Raw genomic sequence first — 15,261 nt, 5'->3', positions numbered from 1 at the left:
GTCTAATCCCACCTCATTGGCTGAAGTCGTTTCTGAAGTGACACTGTAATGGCTCCTTATGCAAACCAAGGGGAAAACCAGGGTGTTTAACTCTGACAACATCTGCCCAGAGCCTTCTAAGTGTTCTGAGAAAATGACACATAGATATTATGTATCCCTGAGCATGACTTCCTTCCCAGGACCTTCACTGAGGGTTAATAGGATCTGTCACAGAGGCAATTAACAACTAGCAATCATATCCTTTACTGCCTTCCAAGAAACCAGCTCCCTCAGAACCCAGCTGAGAAGGAAAATTCACAAACTGTGGCAGCAACAACACAGTTCTGGACTCTGCAGACTCTTCACACCACACGGTGACCTTCACTCCGGACCGACCCCGGGGTGCAATTTACTGACAGAAGGTGATGATATACAGTGGAGTCCACCAAGAGATCAGTAGAAAAAAATGGCTTGCTGTGGGCAGGGAGGGGCTGGGATGCTATCTTTGTCTCCCAAGTATGACGTGGCTGTGAACACTCTTGAACTCTACCTGTATGAGAGATGAGCAGGATTGGGCTCACCAACACTCTGCCTAGGAGGGAGAGGAGCCCATGATGTCTTGCCTCTTCTTGAGTATCTACAGGCAGCGAAGACTTGCTGGTGGGAGGTGTTTCATCAGTGATATAGCCACTCACATGTTGTCTGTGCTCCAGAAAACAACCTCTTACCTATGCTCCTGTAAGCAGCCCTATCTAAACCCACTGAGTCACAAAAACAGAAACAAGATGTTGAAGTAGAAAACAGACTACTTGGAACCAGAAAGGGAATGGGACAGAGAGGCTCTTGAGTGGTGAATACGGTCAAAAATACATTACATCTGTGTATGAAGAACGTGACAGGAAGCAGGGGGCAAAGTTACCAGCAGTCAGCTTAAGTTATTTGTCCTTCATTCAGTTCTGTCACCTGGATTCCTTGCTCCCCACAAAGATGGAACCCCTCCTGAGTGACACCGGACTCCTACCTAAAGCAAGGCAAAACTCCCTCTCCAAGATCAGGTTTGGTGCCTCTGGTGGATACCGGCAAACCATGGCTCTTGAGATCCCGGAGGACCTCGTGGCAGAAAAGACCATGGAAAACTCTCACGGATGTTGCCAAGCCCTGGTGCTCCGTTCTTTACAGAGCCTGGCTTCCAGTGACTCAACACCATACCCCAAGTAGAAACAATGACAGGCTAAGGGGTGGAACCCAAGGACACCCTACCCCAGAGCACTGGATTGCCCTCTACAGTTTTAACTTCGCTGGAGAATTCTTGAGCTCCTGGTCTGTTACATCCAAGACTTTTTCAGAAGGAAAGGCTTTGCAGCTCATACTCTCCCCTCCCCAGAGTACCTGCTGCTGAGCCTGCGAAGGTTACGGTAGCTCCTGGGATGCCCGTAAGTAGAGACAAGACGGTGACAGCTGCCAGAAGAAACAAGGTAAAGCGGAGTGCCTGGAGCATATGCATGCACAGGAGGCTCTGTCACGGCTCCTTAGGCCACAGGAGGAGGAGGAGCCATGGGAATGGAGAGCCACAGCTACCATGTGCACGGAACAGTGGGCAGGAGGGAAGATGGCGAATCTAGCACACAATGCTGCCTGCCCTGTTAGCCCTTCAACCTGAGCAAACCGGGGGCTGGAAATGCCACATTGCCTGCCTGCTGTCCACAACATCCCTCTATAAGCACTGTCCCCTTTTTGATGAACATGGCCCGAGGTCATGTGGGTATTCTCACATACTGGGGGCTCCTCCAGGCAAGGAAGTTCATTTTAAGTGGATTCATATGGAATTCCAGAGGGACAGTATAATAGTGCCTGGCCACTTTAACACACACACACATTCAGCTCCTGGAAGACCAGAAGGGCCAGAAGCTATGGACTCAGACTTCAGTGCAGGTCTGAAGCCCACTCTAACCATAGCTGAAGGTGAAAGGAATGATGCTCACGGATTAATATGGAAAATGTCACTGTGGCCACATACAGATGATTATTTAGAGATACGTGCAATGCAAAGCTCTGGGCCAGCCCTGGAAATGACCGCCCACCAAGGTACAGCAGACGAGTGGAGGAAAGTAAGAGCCACAGTCTATGATCTGCCAGCGTACACCTCTAAGGGCTTGCCTCCTCTGCTCTAAAACCAATGCTAGAACACACCTAAATCTTGGTGCTTCCACAGTGCAAATTACAAGGGCTCGGAGAAGCTGAGTAACTTGCCTGAGGTCAGAGTACTTCGGAGCAGCTAGTGTTTCTCAATGGAGGCGATTGATCTTGCCTCTCGGGGAGGTGTGACACTCACTACTCACAATCTGTGGATAGAGGTCAGAAATGCTGCAGAACTTTCCACTGCTTGGGACATCCCCAGCGTGGCTTAGTGCCAAAGCAAGCCTGTTTTATGAGCCTCCAAGCTTACCCGTATCACCTATAACACAGAGACGGTTTCCCTTCCAGTTTACAAGCGGTCTAAGGGTCACGGCTTTTTAAACAAGAGTGTAAGTCAGATTAGACGATGATGAAAGTGAACAATGCCAACTCTCTATACACCAGGCACACTTGGCTCCCCTTGGCTACTTACGCTTGGCTGTCCTCGGCCCTGCATGCCATGTCTCTGCCCCAGGGCTTCTGAATCTTTTGTTTATCCTGTCTGAACATCCTCAGCTACTCAGTCAGGATCACCAAGGCTCAGGGATCCAGCCTTGATCTCAACTCTTTCACTCTCCAGCATCTCCTTCCTTAGGCTTGCCCTGATCACCACCCTCTCTCCCTTCCTCCCTCCTTAAGGTCTGGCATGGCAGGTGTTCTTATCTATGTTATCTTAGTCTTCAGGGACTGTCACCTGTGCTGTTCTTTGCTTTTCCTTGTCCACCTGAAACACTGTGTAGGACTCAGCAGGAGCTCAATAAAGACTTAAGAAAAAATGTGATGAAGAGCTGGAGAGATGGCTCAGAGGTTAAGAGCGCTGACTGCTCTTCCAAAGGTTCTGAGTTCAATTCCCAGCAACCACATGGTGGCTGACTACCATCTGTAATGGGCATCCAATGCCTTCTTGTGGTGTGTCTGAAGATAGCAACAGTGTACCCACATACAATAAATAAACAAATATTTTTAAAATGTGATGAATAAATAGACTATCAACTGCAGAATGCCCCCCCTCTTTCCTCGTGAATTTGGAAGCTTCTATACTCGCAAAGCTTAGAGCCATCAGGGTCCAAGATGGCTCTAAGGGTGGAACTGGCTCATCTTGGCACAGAAATCACTGTTCTAGAATGGGTGTAGTACAGTTTCCTTCAGGGCCAGATACTTTGAGGTCATTCAGTCTCCAGAGCAACCAGTCCTTTCTGCCATGAGGGCAGCCACAAGACAAAAAGTCAAGCAGACTAGGAGCGTGGCTGAGTCCCAGTGAGGCCTGAGCCCTCGAGCTAGTTACAAAGAACTTTCCTTTGTCAGAAAGGATCCTTTTGGTTTGCTTCCAGCTGCTTGAAGATAAACCCAGCTCTCAGCTCACGGGCAGTACAAACAGGCTAGTCTTGGTCCTTAGACCACAGTTTGTCCACATTTGTGCTAGGTCTTCACAAGTTTCATGGTTTATTCAATTGATTAAGTCAATCAAACTCAGTAAAGGCTGGCTCCAAGTCCTTTGCTGGACATCATTCACCCTCACAACCCAGGAGAGTTGTTTCTTCAGATCCTCCAATTACTGGAAGAAACTAAAACCCACTGAGCCCTGTGTGTGTGTGTGTGTGTGTGTGTGTGTGTGTGTGGGTGGGTGGGTGTGTGTGTGTCCTCTTGACTGTTATGCTCTTAATAGACGGTCACAAAATCTGGTCCACCATGGCTTCAGAGCTCTTAGTGAACCTGTCACGGACCTCAGAGAACCAGCAGGGAGGAGCCCAGCAAGCAGAACAGCAGTTCAGCAAACAGCCCTAGCCCAGGGACGAAAATGCCAGAGCTCTAGGAGTCCTGCTGGAGATGGCCCATCCCACGGGACATGCTGGTGCAGCTGGTCTCAGAAGAAGAACAAATGGAGATTCCAGCGCCTTCTTGCCCTTTGACCTTACAGGAAAAAGAAGCTGATGGCATAGAAAATCGTGCTGCCCCAGACTGCAAGGGAATCCTAAAGATAGAAGCCTCATAATAAACACACAGGGGTTGGTTGAATAGCTAAGCCAAGACAACTTTTCCCCACCTAAATTCCCCCAAGCATTCCCCAAATGGTCACTAAGACATTCTGAGGCAATAATAAACACACTCAGAGGAGGGAGAAAAAAAAATCACACTTAGCAATAATCACTGAACATAGAAAGTAATACTTGGTAATACTCCCCAAGTCCACTATAACCAGTGTGTCTGGGAGAGTGGTGCGCTCTCTCTCTCTCTCTCTCTCTCTCTCTCACACACACACACACACACACACACACACAGAGGTTACGGTAGCTCCTGGGATGCCCATTAGTAGAGACAAGACAGTGACAAAAAAAACCCACTGAGCCCTGTGTGTGTGTGTCCTCTTGACTGTTATGCTCTTAATAGACGGTCACAAAATCTGGTCCATCATGGCTTCAGAGCTCTTAGTGAACCTGTCACGGACCTCAGAGAACCAGCAGGGAGGAGCCCAGCAAGCAGAACAGCAGTTCAGCAAACAGCCCTAGCCCAGGGACGAAAATGCCAAAGTCTTCAGGTTTCAAATACCAAATCAAGAAATGGTTAACTAGCCACCCCCACCCCACCCCCACCCCACCCCCACAAGGAATCAGGTAAGAGTAATCCTGAACTTCACCCGAGGGGCCCAAGCACCTAAATCAAAAAAAAGAAATGGCCATAAAAACTCAGTGGCATAGTTCAGCATCTGATAAGCAAGTGGTGGTTCTGCCCACCCCACCCCCTTCCTGGTCCTAGTGTGCTTCCCCACTAAGGAATGTTTAAGACAAATATTAAAACCCTAAAAGTCAGAGTCTTAATGAAAACATCTCAAGGGGAGGCTGTCTCTTCCTGTTCTGGAACGTAAGCAGGTGCCTCTCTCCCTAACACTGGAAATGTTTTGCCTTGCCTGTCCCTTAGTGTCTTCCTCTCTTCTTCACTCTCTGGCGGTACTGCTAACCACCAAGGCTGGATCCAACTTCTTGAGCAACAGCTTCAACTGGCTCCTTCCCGTCCAGAGAATTCAATTAAAGCCTATATTGGTAACAGAGCATTGATTTCCCAACCCAGAAGACTTTTGAAAACAACAACAAAGACGAAGGAGGATCTCCATTACCAATTATGCCAAGACAACAGCAAACAGCAGTGACCAACCAGCTACACGGCCTCGGAGGAACGACACTCTTGGCTTTTTATGTTAAACCTCATAGCTTGTTCGGGAAACAGTGCCTAGCATAGGTCATGAGACACCACGAGGCTCAGCAATGGGGCCTGTGGAATCAAGTCTGCAAACAGAACCTCAGATCAGATCATAAGTACAAGGTATAAAGGGTCCGGATCTCAGAGAGCAGTACAAAGTGAAGTTACACCACAGCCACCTTGTTCCTGACTCGTCTGTTTCATTGAACATTTTCCTTCTGTTTTGTTTTCCAAGAAGGAGTCTCACTATGTAGCTCTGACTGCCCTGGAACTCACTATATAGACCATGCTGGTCTCAAACTCAAGGAGATTCACCTGCCTCTGCCTCTCCTGCCTGAGGGCTAAGATTAAAGGTATGTGCCACTATGCTCAGCTTTACCCTGGACATTCTTCAAAACTCTTTCTCTAATGGTGATTTTGCATAATAATAATAATAATTTTTATTCTTTATGCTTCTATGTGAGGCACCATCAGGAGCCTCGGGCACGTTCTCTGACAGTCCCAATGTGGAAAGTGATGCTATGCCATCCTCTAAGTGAAGAAATCGAGGTCCACAAGAATAAGTAATTCACTTATAATAAAAGACTCTGCCCAAGGTCATCCTCCTCCATTAACCAGAAAACTTACCAGCCAGAACACTGCAGTTCCAGTTGGTATTATTGTCTTAAAACCATTTCATAACCAAAGCAGGCTGGCATAACATTCAGCAAACACTAAAAGATCTTGGAATCGGCCATGCGTGGACCCACCGTAGCCCTAGCTACACTCCACACACCCCTCCTTTGAAGGCAGAAACTGGCATCTTTTAGGAAAGTACTAGTTTTTATTACTTAATTATGTGTATATGTGTATGGGGGGTGCATGAGAAAGGGCCTCAGATTCCCTGGAGGGGGTGACAGGCAGCTGTGAGCTGTCCATAGATGTGAGTGCTGGAACCCCAACTCAGTCCTCTGTGAGAGCAGTTAACTGCTGAGCATCTTCCCAGCCCCAGATATTAGCATCTTGATGTTTAAGCTCCACGCTAGTTTGCTAAGCAACACCTTCCACCCACTGTCACAAGTGGTACCCACAGACATAATTACCTACAACATGGAAAAAGTAAAAATACCCCATTTTCCTGATGGGCGAAGAGGACAACACAGGAAAGGGAAGAAGAAGAGATGTTATTATCAAAAATGACAGACGAAAATTTGCTTTTACAGAGAAAACAGAATGTAGGCTACAAACTTCCTAGGAGCGGAGCAGACTCAAGCAGCAGCTGTCTCGACACCCCAACACCAGGCTCAGTACTTGGCTTCTTTTGTTCTGTGATGTTCTTCACAGAAGGTCTAGAAAATTCACCTACATGATGCTGTGTTTGGTCATTTCAAATAAAGGGTTTTTTAAAAAGGAAATATATATGTGTTTAAAGGCCTACCTCAAACCTACCCACCCACGTGAAAGCACATATAAATTTTCCTAAATCTATAAAATTATGACTCTCATGAGTACATTCCTCAAATCACAAGCAACCAAAACACTTTACAGTCACATAATGGACTGTTGACTCTCTCTTTTAAAAAGGGAAGAGGGAAAAAAATCCAAGAACTTTACACATCTCGGCCTGACAAAGGGAAGGCTTTGTCTTCGAAGGAGAGGCTCTCAGCTGCTGTCTCTCTCACATTGATTTTGGAAGACAAGCTGCACAAACAACACTTCCGGACCAGGAGAAAGGAATAAAGTTTGACGGGCGCCATTGAATTCTACAGTTACCAACTCTCAGCAGATTCCATTCTGCTCTGGGAAGTACGTTTACCCATCGCAGATCTCAAAGGCTTTTTTTAAACCAGGTAAGACAGGGCCTTGTGTTCTGCCACGGGCATCCAGATAAGCCAGCTGGCCTGAAACTCAGTTCTAAGAAAAGCAGAGAGCAACAAGCTTATCTTTATTGGCCCTGAACTGTGTCTTTGTTGCTTTCTGTTGCTATGATAAAAGACTCCCACCTGAGAGCAAAGGGGTCCATCCTGGAGGAAAGCCAGGGCAGGAGTCAGGAACCTGGAATCTGGAACTAAAGCTTAGACCTTGGAGGAACAATGGATGCTTACTGGCTTGTTCCTAGTTTCTTAAACAGCGTAGACATACCTGCCTAGGGATGGCATCGCCCATAGTGGACTGGGTCCTCCTACATCCGTTAGAGATTAAGAAAGTATCTCATAGACATATCCACTGACCAACCCACCTGAGGCAATTCTTCAGTTGAGGTTCTTTCTCTCTTCTTAGGTGACTTGAGATTTCTGCCAAGTTGAACAGTAAAGCTAACTATGACAAACTGTAAATGGCGGCTCCCCAGCTGCAATCCTTCCAACTTTCTGGTTCAAAGACCACCACTGAATCACATGGCTGAAGACTAGGACCCAACGTTGTATGAAGTAGATGTGGGTTTGGTTAAGAGTGGGTTAACAGCAGAAAACCAAATGAAGATGGACAAACCAGCGTTGCCTACCTCTTGTATAAAGACCATGGTGCGCCAGACATGGTGGCGCACGCCTTTAATCCCAGCACTCGGGAGGCAGAGGCAGGCGGATTTCTGAGTTTGAGGCCAGCCTGGTCTACAAAGTGAGTTCCAGGACAGCTAAGGCTATACAGAGAAACCCTGTCTCGAAAAACCAAAAAAAAAAAAAAAAAAAAAAAAAAGACCATGGCATGAAGTCTTATTAAACAAAGAGAATACACAGAAAAGCGTGGGCGCATGCGCACGCGCACACACACACACACACACACACACACACACACACACACAGGTACACACACACACAGGTACACACAGTAAATCTATGGAGAATGGATGTTGTAGAGTTTTTCTGAGCCCAACAAAGTGAGTGCAAGGTCCTTGTGCCAGTCTGGCTAGCTGCTGAGAGAGAAAAAATTCTCCAGGAAGCCCTTGAGAACGTTGTGTTCTCAAGGCAGCCCCACAAGATGGAGTGAGCCTAGCTGGGTTCTTGAGGCAGTGGGTGGAAGAGAGCTGCTGTATTAGCTGTCTCTGGAACTGTAACAAATAATTGAGATGATCAGCTTGGGAGTGGGGGGAGTTTGTTTCAGGTCATGGCTTTACAGGTTCTAGTCCACCATCTAGTTGGTCCTGTTGCCTTGGCTAAGCCAACACATCACAGGGAGAGCATCTGGCCGATCAAAACTCCTCTCCCAGGGAGAAGAATGAGCCTGGGACTCACTGTCCTCTCTGAGAGCACATCTCCTGTGACATAAAGACTTTCCAGTCAACTCTTAGGGGTTCCACCACCTCCTAGCAGCACCTCCTCAGATGGCAGGCTATACCCTACAATCCTTTAGGGGACACTTAAGATGCAAACTATGGCAGCTGCGGGACTGGAAATACCTACTCTAGACTATGATGTAAGTGAGAAGGGAAACTTCTCTTGTTTCATTTGCCTCGATTTGGAAGTCTTAGTTGCAGAATCTAGTGTTGCCTAAAATAACACACACCGTGTAGAACATTCATTCATGAGTTAGGGCCCTCATGGATCTGGGCTTACTGACTGTGTGTATGCACAGGAGGCCAATCACAACCAATCACCGCCCTTCGGGAACAGTGTTAGAGAATACTGGAACCCAGGAGACAGGACCTTGTAAGGTGTGATGACCTGTTGGTGAGGGTTGCCAGAGGGAAAAAATGGCCTAGCGGAGACCTTGAGGGCTAGGACAGTTACACTAGCAGCAGCAATGGCATCACATGGGAGGGCAAACATAGCCATGATAGGATGAGGGAACATCTGGAATTGAGGGAAACTTGTGCTGGAGAAAAGATCCCAGGTCAGCTGTGAGAAGGGATGGCTGGCCGTTTACACGTAATCCTGAGAGCCGTTTCTCTTCAGCCTTCCACTTTCCCCCATTTGGCTTCATATCCAGACCGATATGACAGCATGGTCACAAAGACAGGGATGAAGTTGTCTGTGGACTGCGTGGGCTATGGAAAACTGCCACAATTACAGCCCAAATGGGGCAGTATGACCCTGTTACTTATAGCATTTTTCTAAGTAACAATGTTTATTTTGCTCGGGTTTGTTGTTGTTGTTGTTGTTGTCTTGCTAGCTGCAGAGTGTGCTGCACAGACTTGCTTCAGCAGCAGGGCAAGGTGTGAACCCCACTCACAAACGCCAGCTTCAAATGAGCATCCCACTGGGTGCAGACACCCGTGGGTACTGTCCTCTCTCTCCTTGTTCAATCCATACACTGCCCACAGGAGGGAAGGAAGGAAGAAGCATCCAGCCCTTGGGAGAAGGCTGCCAATCGGGCCCAGTTCCTCGTCCCTCCCTGGGCACTGCTCAGGCAGATGTTCTACATCACACTTTGGTGCTGGACTGGGCCACAAACTGTTGTGCCAATGGTGTGTGTGTGTGTGTGTGTGTGTGAGAGAGAGAGAGAGAGAGAGAGAGAGAGAGAGGTGTGAGGCCATCGCCATGAACCTCTGATGTATTTATTAATGACCCTCAGACCTGCAATCAGTGCCCACCCTGCACTCTGACCACCAGGATGTGTGAACAATAACCAGCACCCGTGTCACCGAGGCTCCGTGGCTGCTTCCGGGCAGCATCACTGTGGTAGTGACACAGTGCCAGCTCCATCTGACACCTAAGAAAGCGAGGTTCAGAGGAACACCATGGTCAAGGCCTCACAGCTGGCAGAGAACCTTGAAGCGTGCAGAGGCCCATAGTTGTTCTTACCCATTCCGTGGTCTTAACTTCTCTCAATGCATTGCCAAGAGCTGGACCCGTCTCAGCTGGAGGCACAACCTAAAGCCTGGGCATAGGTGGAGTGTCAAGGCTGGGAACAGAGACCCTTCCTACCCAGACTAACAGCATCCATCTTTCTCCAGTTACTAATGGCAACCACCTGCTCACATTCCTTCTCCATTCTCCCACGGAGTCTGCAACCACAAGGGGAGTCTGGCCCACCTGAGCTCTCACCACCTGTCCTCACACAGCGCTGATCTTGCTCTTCTCTAAAACACCTCTAGGGACCACATCTGGAGCCAGCGGGGCTTCATCTGTGGCTGCCCACCCCTTCTCCCCGAGTCTTTCCCACCAGCAGCCTCTTCTTCCTACACCACCATCAAATGGACATGTGTGGCCCCGACACAGAGAAAACATCTGTGAGTACAATCTGAGAGATAACTGTCCTTCCAGCCATGCCCAGCAAGCCTAGGCATGGTTTCTATCTTTGCCCATCACTGAAGTTCCACAGGGGACCACTATAAACTTAGCACCAGAGTTGGGCTTCTCCAAGAGGACTAGAATCCCCCAAGTGCCGGTCTGACACAGAGCTTCCCAGGGTCCCCTCTGGCCCGATGCATCCGACTGTCTGAGGGAGCCTCAAAAGCACGGCCAGGAAGAGGTCCCCCAAGAATTCTCTGCAGCAGTGTCTGAGCTCGGCCCTCTTGCTGTGTGAAAACTCAGAGGCCTGGTACACAGCCTGACAGGACACAACGTAACATCATCAGATCTCAACACAGGATTCAATATGAATAAGCAATTTAAAATCTGTGCATCAGTGCTGGAACGTTCTGTGCAACAAAATGATTTCCCAACCACACTTTGACCTGAAGCCATGGAAAGCAAAACCTGTGGGGGGAGACCATTACACCACATGCTCCTGTCGCGGAGCTGCATTCCCATATAGAGATATACATATACACACGTATATACAACATATACGTATACGTCACAGATATATAAAGAACTGGCAACTGAACTGGAGGCTCCCTGCCTGTGAGGCAAACATTCTACCCACAGGCTCTGAAGCAAGTGCCATGGCTGCCTGAGCCTGCTGTGGAGAGACTCACGGGTGCTAACTACTTTAACAAGGCAACATGGTGGTAGCAGGAGAGACAGAAGCTACGGTCTCAAACAAAGAAGTTGGTAAGAAACAGGACAGTTTCTCAGATGCAAAAACTCACAAGATACTAAAAGCATCCTGGAGGAACCAGTCCTGCGTGTCCTGTACAAGATGCTAGTTACACAGATGTGGCCTGGGTTGGGGATGGACATGCCCCCAGTAGAGACAGCCGGAGCTCTGGAATAACCCCAACAGCAGCTGAATCAGTGAAACGGTCTCTGCAGCCAGGAAGAAAAGCTAACATTTACTGGCTACCGCCAACATTTCATGAGCTTCCTGAGTTCAAAAGCACAAGGCTGAGCCCAGAAAGTGTGTCACCATTTTTAATACAACAATCTGCCCAATAATGTTTCCCCCTTTCCTCATAAAACGATCTTTTTCTCCTGGTAAGTCTTTATTCACTTATCCACAGACCTGTGGTTTTCTGGTCAGCTCTTGAAGCAAACTCTGGCCACAGAAGAAGGGAATGGATCCTGTGTGTCAAGCTAAGACTGTGGTAGCCAGAATTCACAGAAAGGAGCAGGGCAACGCCATCATAAACCAGCACCGTGGAGGAGAGCTCCACGCTAGAAAAGGAGGACAGCACATGGAGCACCAGGCTGGACAAGGAAGATAGCACAGGGAGCCCAAGGCTAGAAAAGGAGAACTGCACATGGAGCACCATGCTAGAAAAGGAGGACAGCACATGGAGCATCAGACTAGAAAAGGAGGCCTGAACATGGAACACAAGGCTGAACAAAGAGGACAGCACGTGGAGCACCAGGCTGGATAAGGAGGACAGCACATGGAACATCAGGTTGGACAGCCCTTGAAAACAGAAGGCCACAGATATCAAGTGCAAGTTTCTAAGCAAGACCCTCAGACTCTAATCTAGGGTGGTTCCAGGCACTTGCATAGGTTAGCTTTTGCTCCTCAACACATAATTCTAAGGGTGGGTTTTGTCAATCTAGTGTATAGGCAGGCATGCAAGGATGAGAAAGTCAACTGCCTGCCAAAGACTTCTCCATTAAGAAGCAGCCAATCTGTGGTCTGAACACAAGCAATCAGTGTCACTTGTCACCCTGAGAGCATCTGTGGGCACATCTTTGTCACTTACCAACAGTTCCTACTTTCTTAAAATGAAACATTCAGTCTCATAACTCAGAGTAGATTAAGGCAGGATTTGCCTGGGGACTTTCTCTTGGGCCTAGAGAGTACAGCGGGACTTTGGGGTTGGTTTGATTTGGGCCCAAACTGCACAATAAAAATCTCCCAAGTAGCCACCCACTTTGGCAATGGTGCTGTCTCCTAGCAGGCTCGGCCTCTGAGTCTCCCAGAATGATGCAGAGGCCATGGGGGCTGCTGCTTACTGGGTTGCTCAGACCATTATAGAACTCAGGAGCACCAGCCCAGGGATGGCACCACCCACCATGGGCTGGGTCCTTCCCATCAATTAGTAATTAAGAAAATGCCCTACAGGCTTGTTACAGCCTAACCTTATGAAGGAGTGTTTTCAATTGAGCATCCTTTCTCTCTGGTGGCTCTAGCTTAAGTCAAGCTAACATAAAACCAGGCAGCACAGCAGGCAAAACATGGAACTCACAAGTTCATTGTCTGTGTTCTCATTCATTTCTAGCATGCTTAGCTATTCTGCCCTCTCAAACCGTATCATTCATGTGACTTGAAAACCAGACATTTGAAACTATCTGTGCTGCATATCACTATGTCTGAGCTAACCCATCTGGACTCTCACCTGCCAAAGAGAAAACTGTAAGGCCAACAAACCCGTAGCCGGTGCCTCCATCCAAGCAAGACAATTTCACACATTCTGGAAATAAAGTGAGGGCCAGGCTCTAAGCTTCCGGGTACTTGTGTAAAATAATAAAACAGGAGAAGGCTAACAACAGCCAGCGTCCTATGGAGACGTGGGGAAGTAACACCTGAGCCTCTGATCTGACAAATCCAAGGGAAAAACAAAACACCCGGGAGGACAGAGAGTACAGAAGACAGCAACAAGAAGAGAGTCTAAGGGTCACCCCAGGTGTAGGGTTAGAAGCACACAGACAAACTGTGCATGGCTGGATGGCTCTTGCTTAGTACCACAAGACCCTGCTTACTGAGCACTTCTCCCACTGAGCCCTCGGCTGCCTATCACACTTGTAGGGGGCTCATAGAAGGCTCCCATGTGGCAGAAGAGCCCAAGGAGGATGCTGGGGGAAAAGGGTAGAAGGCAGCACAGGGCCACACACAGTCCCGCCCCCGCCCCGCCCCGCCCCCGCCCCCACGGGATAACCAGCGCAGGACTTCAGGTATCCTCCACCTTTCCCCCCCCCACCTTTTTCTTCTTTCGTTCGTTCGTTCTTTCTTTCTGTCTGTCTGTCTTTCTTTCTTTTTGAGGCGTGATTGCTCACTGATCTGGAGCTTGCTCGGATGCTAAGCTGTCCAACCAATCACAGGAATCCCCTGTCTGCTCTCTAGAGGTCACACTCTGGTCCCTGTGCTTACACAGCAAGCACTTTACCAACTGAGCGAGCCACCATCCAGTCCTGGCCCTGGTTTTGCCTGGCTCCCTTCCTGCCTTCTTTCTTCTGTCTCCTGGGCTGAACTTGTCCGGCTCTGAGCTTCCCGCTGTGCGGCATATGCATCCATGGGACTTACGGAATTATGACTTCTTCATATACAAGCCACTCTTGTACACACCTCAATGGATCTGTTTGCAGTCACGGGGTGCATCTTCACCCCAGTCCCCTCCAGGTCTCCTCTTAGTGTCTCATCAGTGGAGTCAAGATTGGAGAACGCATAGTCTCTGGCATTCTCACATGGCTTACGTTCTGATACCCAATGGCTGCTCCCAGGTATCGGCTCATTGATTCCTTTATACTCATGTGGACAGAGACCAGAAGGAGGTGACAGATAGTTCTGCCACAGCAGCTCTTGGAGTGCCAGTGGTTATTCTGGCTGACTCTGCCCAAAAGCCATACACCCGGAGTCTCTGCTAATGCCATGCCGACACCACAGCCCACTTTCCTAGTAGCATAAGGATGGAACAGTGTGCACTTCTTCTAAAACCAACAGGCACTTGCCGGGCCCACACTCACCTCTTTGAAATCTGTAAGAATTGAAGAACAAGAACTACTGCCCCTACCCACAAAGAAATTATATCCCACACAGGGACCTAAATTAAACTAGATCCCGGGTGGGAGCTAGACAAGAGAGAAATGACAGGCAACAGTGAGCCACTGAAGGGTAGGACTGGGAGAGCAAAGGCCACAGGAGAGCGGGGTTAAAGCAAGCATAAAAACCCAAACTGGTATCCCTCGCACCCACGTAAAAGCTGGGCATGGTGGCACACACCTGTAACTCCAATTTAGGGGCGTGGGGGAAATCCTTGGAACTTGCTGGCCAGTCTCTCTAGCAAACTGGGGAGTTCTGGGTTCAGTGAAAGACAACCCCTCTCCCCACCCCCAAAAATGAAGTTAAAAGCAATTAAAAAATACTGGACATCAACCTCTGGCCTCCTCAAATGTGTGTGAGAACACACACACACACACACACACATATGGTGGGGAGAGAGAGACATAAGAAATTCAAAATGAAGTTCCCTCTCTCTTACCATTGTCTGAAAAGAACACAACAGGGAGTAACCCCCTAGAGGGAACTTAGCAATGTCAGGCTAAGTGGCCAAGCTCTCTGAACTCACTCCCCCATCTCCTGGAGTGGATCTCAGAGATCACTGAGACTCACACAAACAGCCAGGCTGCCTTCCTGACAAGCCAGATCACACAACGTGCAATCTGCGGCGTAATGAGCCTGTTAAGGGCGCTTCCAACAAAAGCATCCCTGAAGACCCAGCCTTCACGTGACCTCCACGGGAGCTGATTCCGGTCAGGAGGCATCAGTGTTCCAGTGCGCACAGCCCTTTGTTCTTCCGGCTTTGTGGGCTTTGTGCCGGTAAAACCAAAGTAAAGGAAAGCCCACCCTGGCAGCTTAAGAGCTCTGTCCCATCCTACCCGCCCATCCTACCCGCCTGTTTCAATAATGGTT

The 15,261-nt window shown here is 48.6% G+C and overlaps 1 protein-coding gene across 3 annotated transcripts in view; it reads right to left on the bottom strand.

Moving 5' to 3' along the window:
• Chst11 (carbohydrate sulfotransferase 11) overlaps positions 1–15,261 on the bottom strand; it is a 211,465-nt gene that overhangs the window by 160,771 nt on the left and 35,433 nt on the right. Inside the window, exon 1 of one of the 3 annotated variants that reach the window (XM_006513908.4) lies at positions 1,369–1,708. The exons of the other annotated variants lie outside the window; for them this stretch is intronic. Within the exon in view, the coding sequence (XP_006513971.1) occupies positions 1,369–1,483 (115 nt within the window). The 5' untranslated portion in view covers positions 1,484–1,708. Of the gene's footprint in view, positions 1–1,368; positions 1,709–15,261 lie in introns of those variants that run through there. 3 annotated transcript variants of the gene reach the window in all.

This window comes from Mus musculus, chromosome 10 (assembly GCF_000001635.26).
Source record: "Mus musculus strain C57BL/6J chromosome 10, GRCm38.p6 C57BL/6J".
NCBI classification, from domain to species: domain Eukaryota; kingdom Metazoa; phylum Chordata; class Mammalia; order Rodentia; family Muridae; genus Mus; species Mus musculus.
The sequence above is the reverse complement of the archived record's forward strand: the minus strand, read 5'-3'. Positions and strand labels throughout refer to the sequence as shown.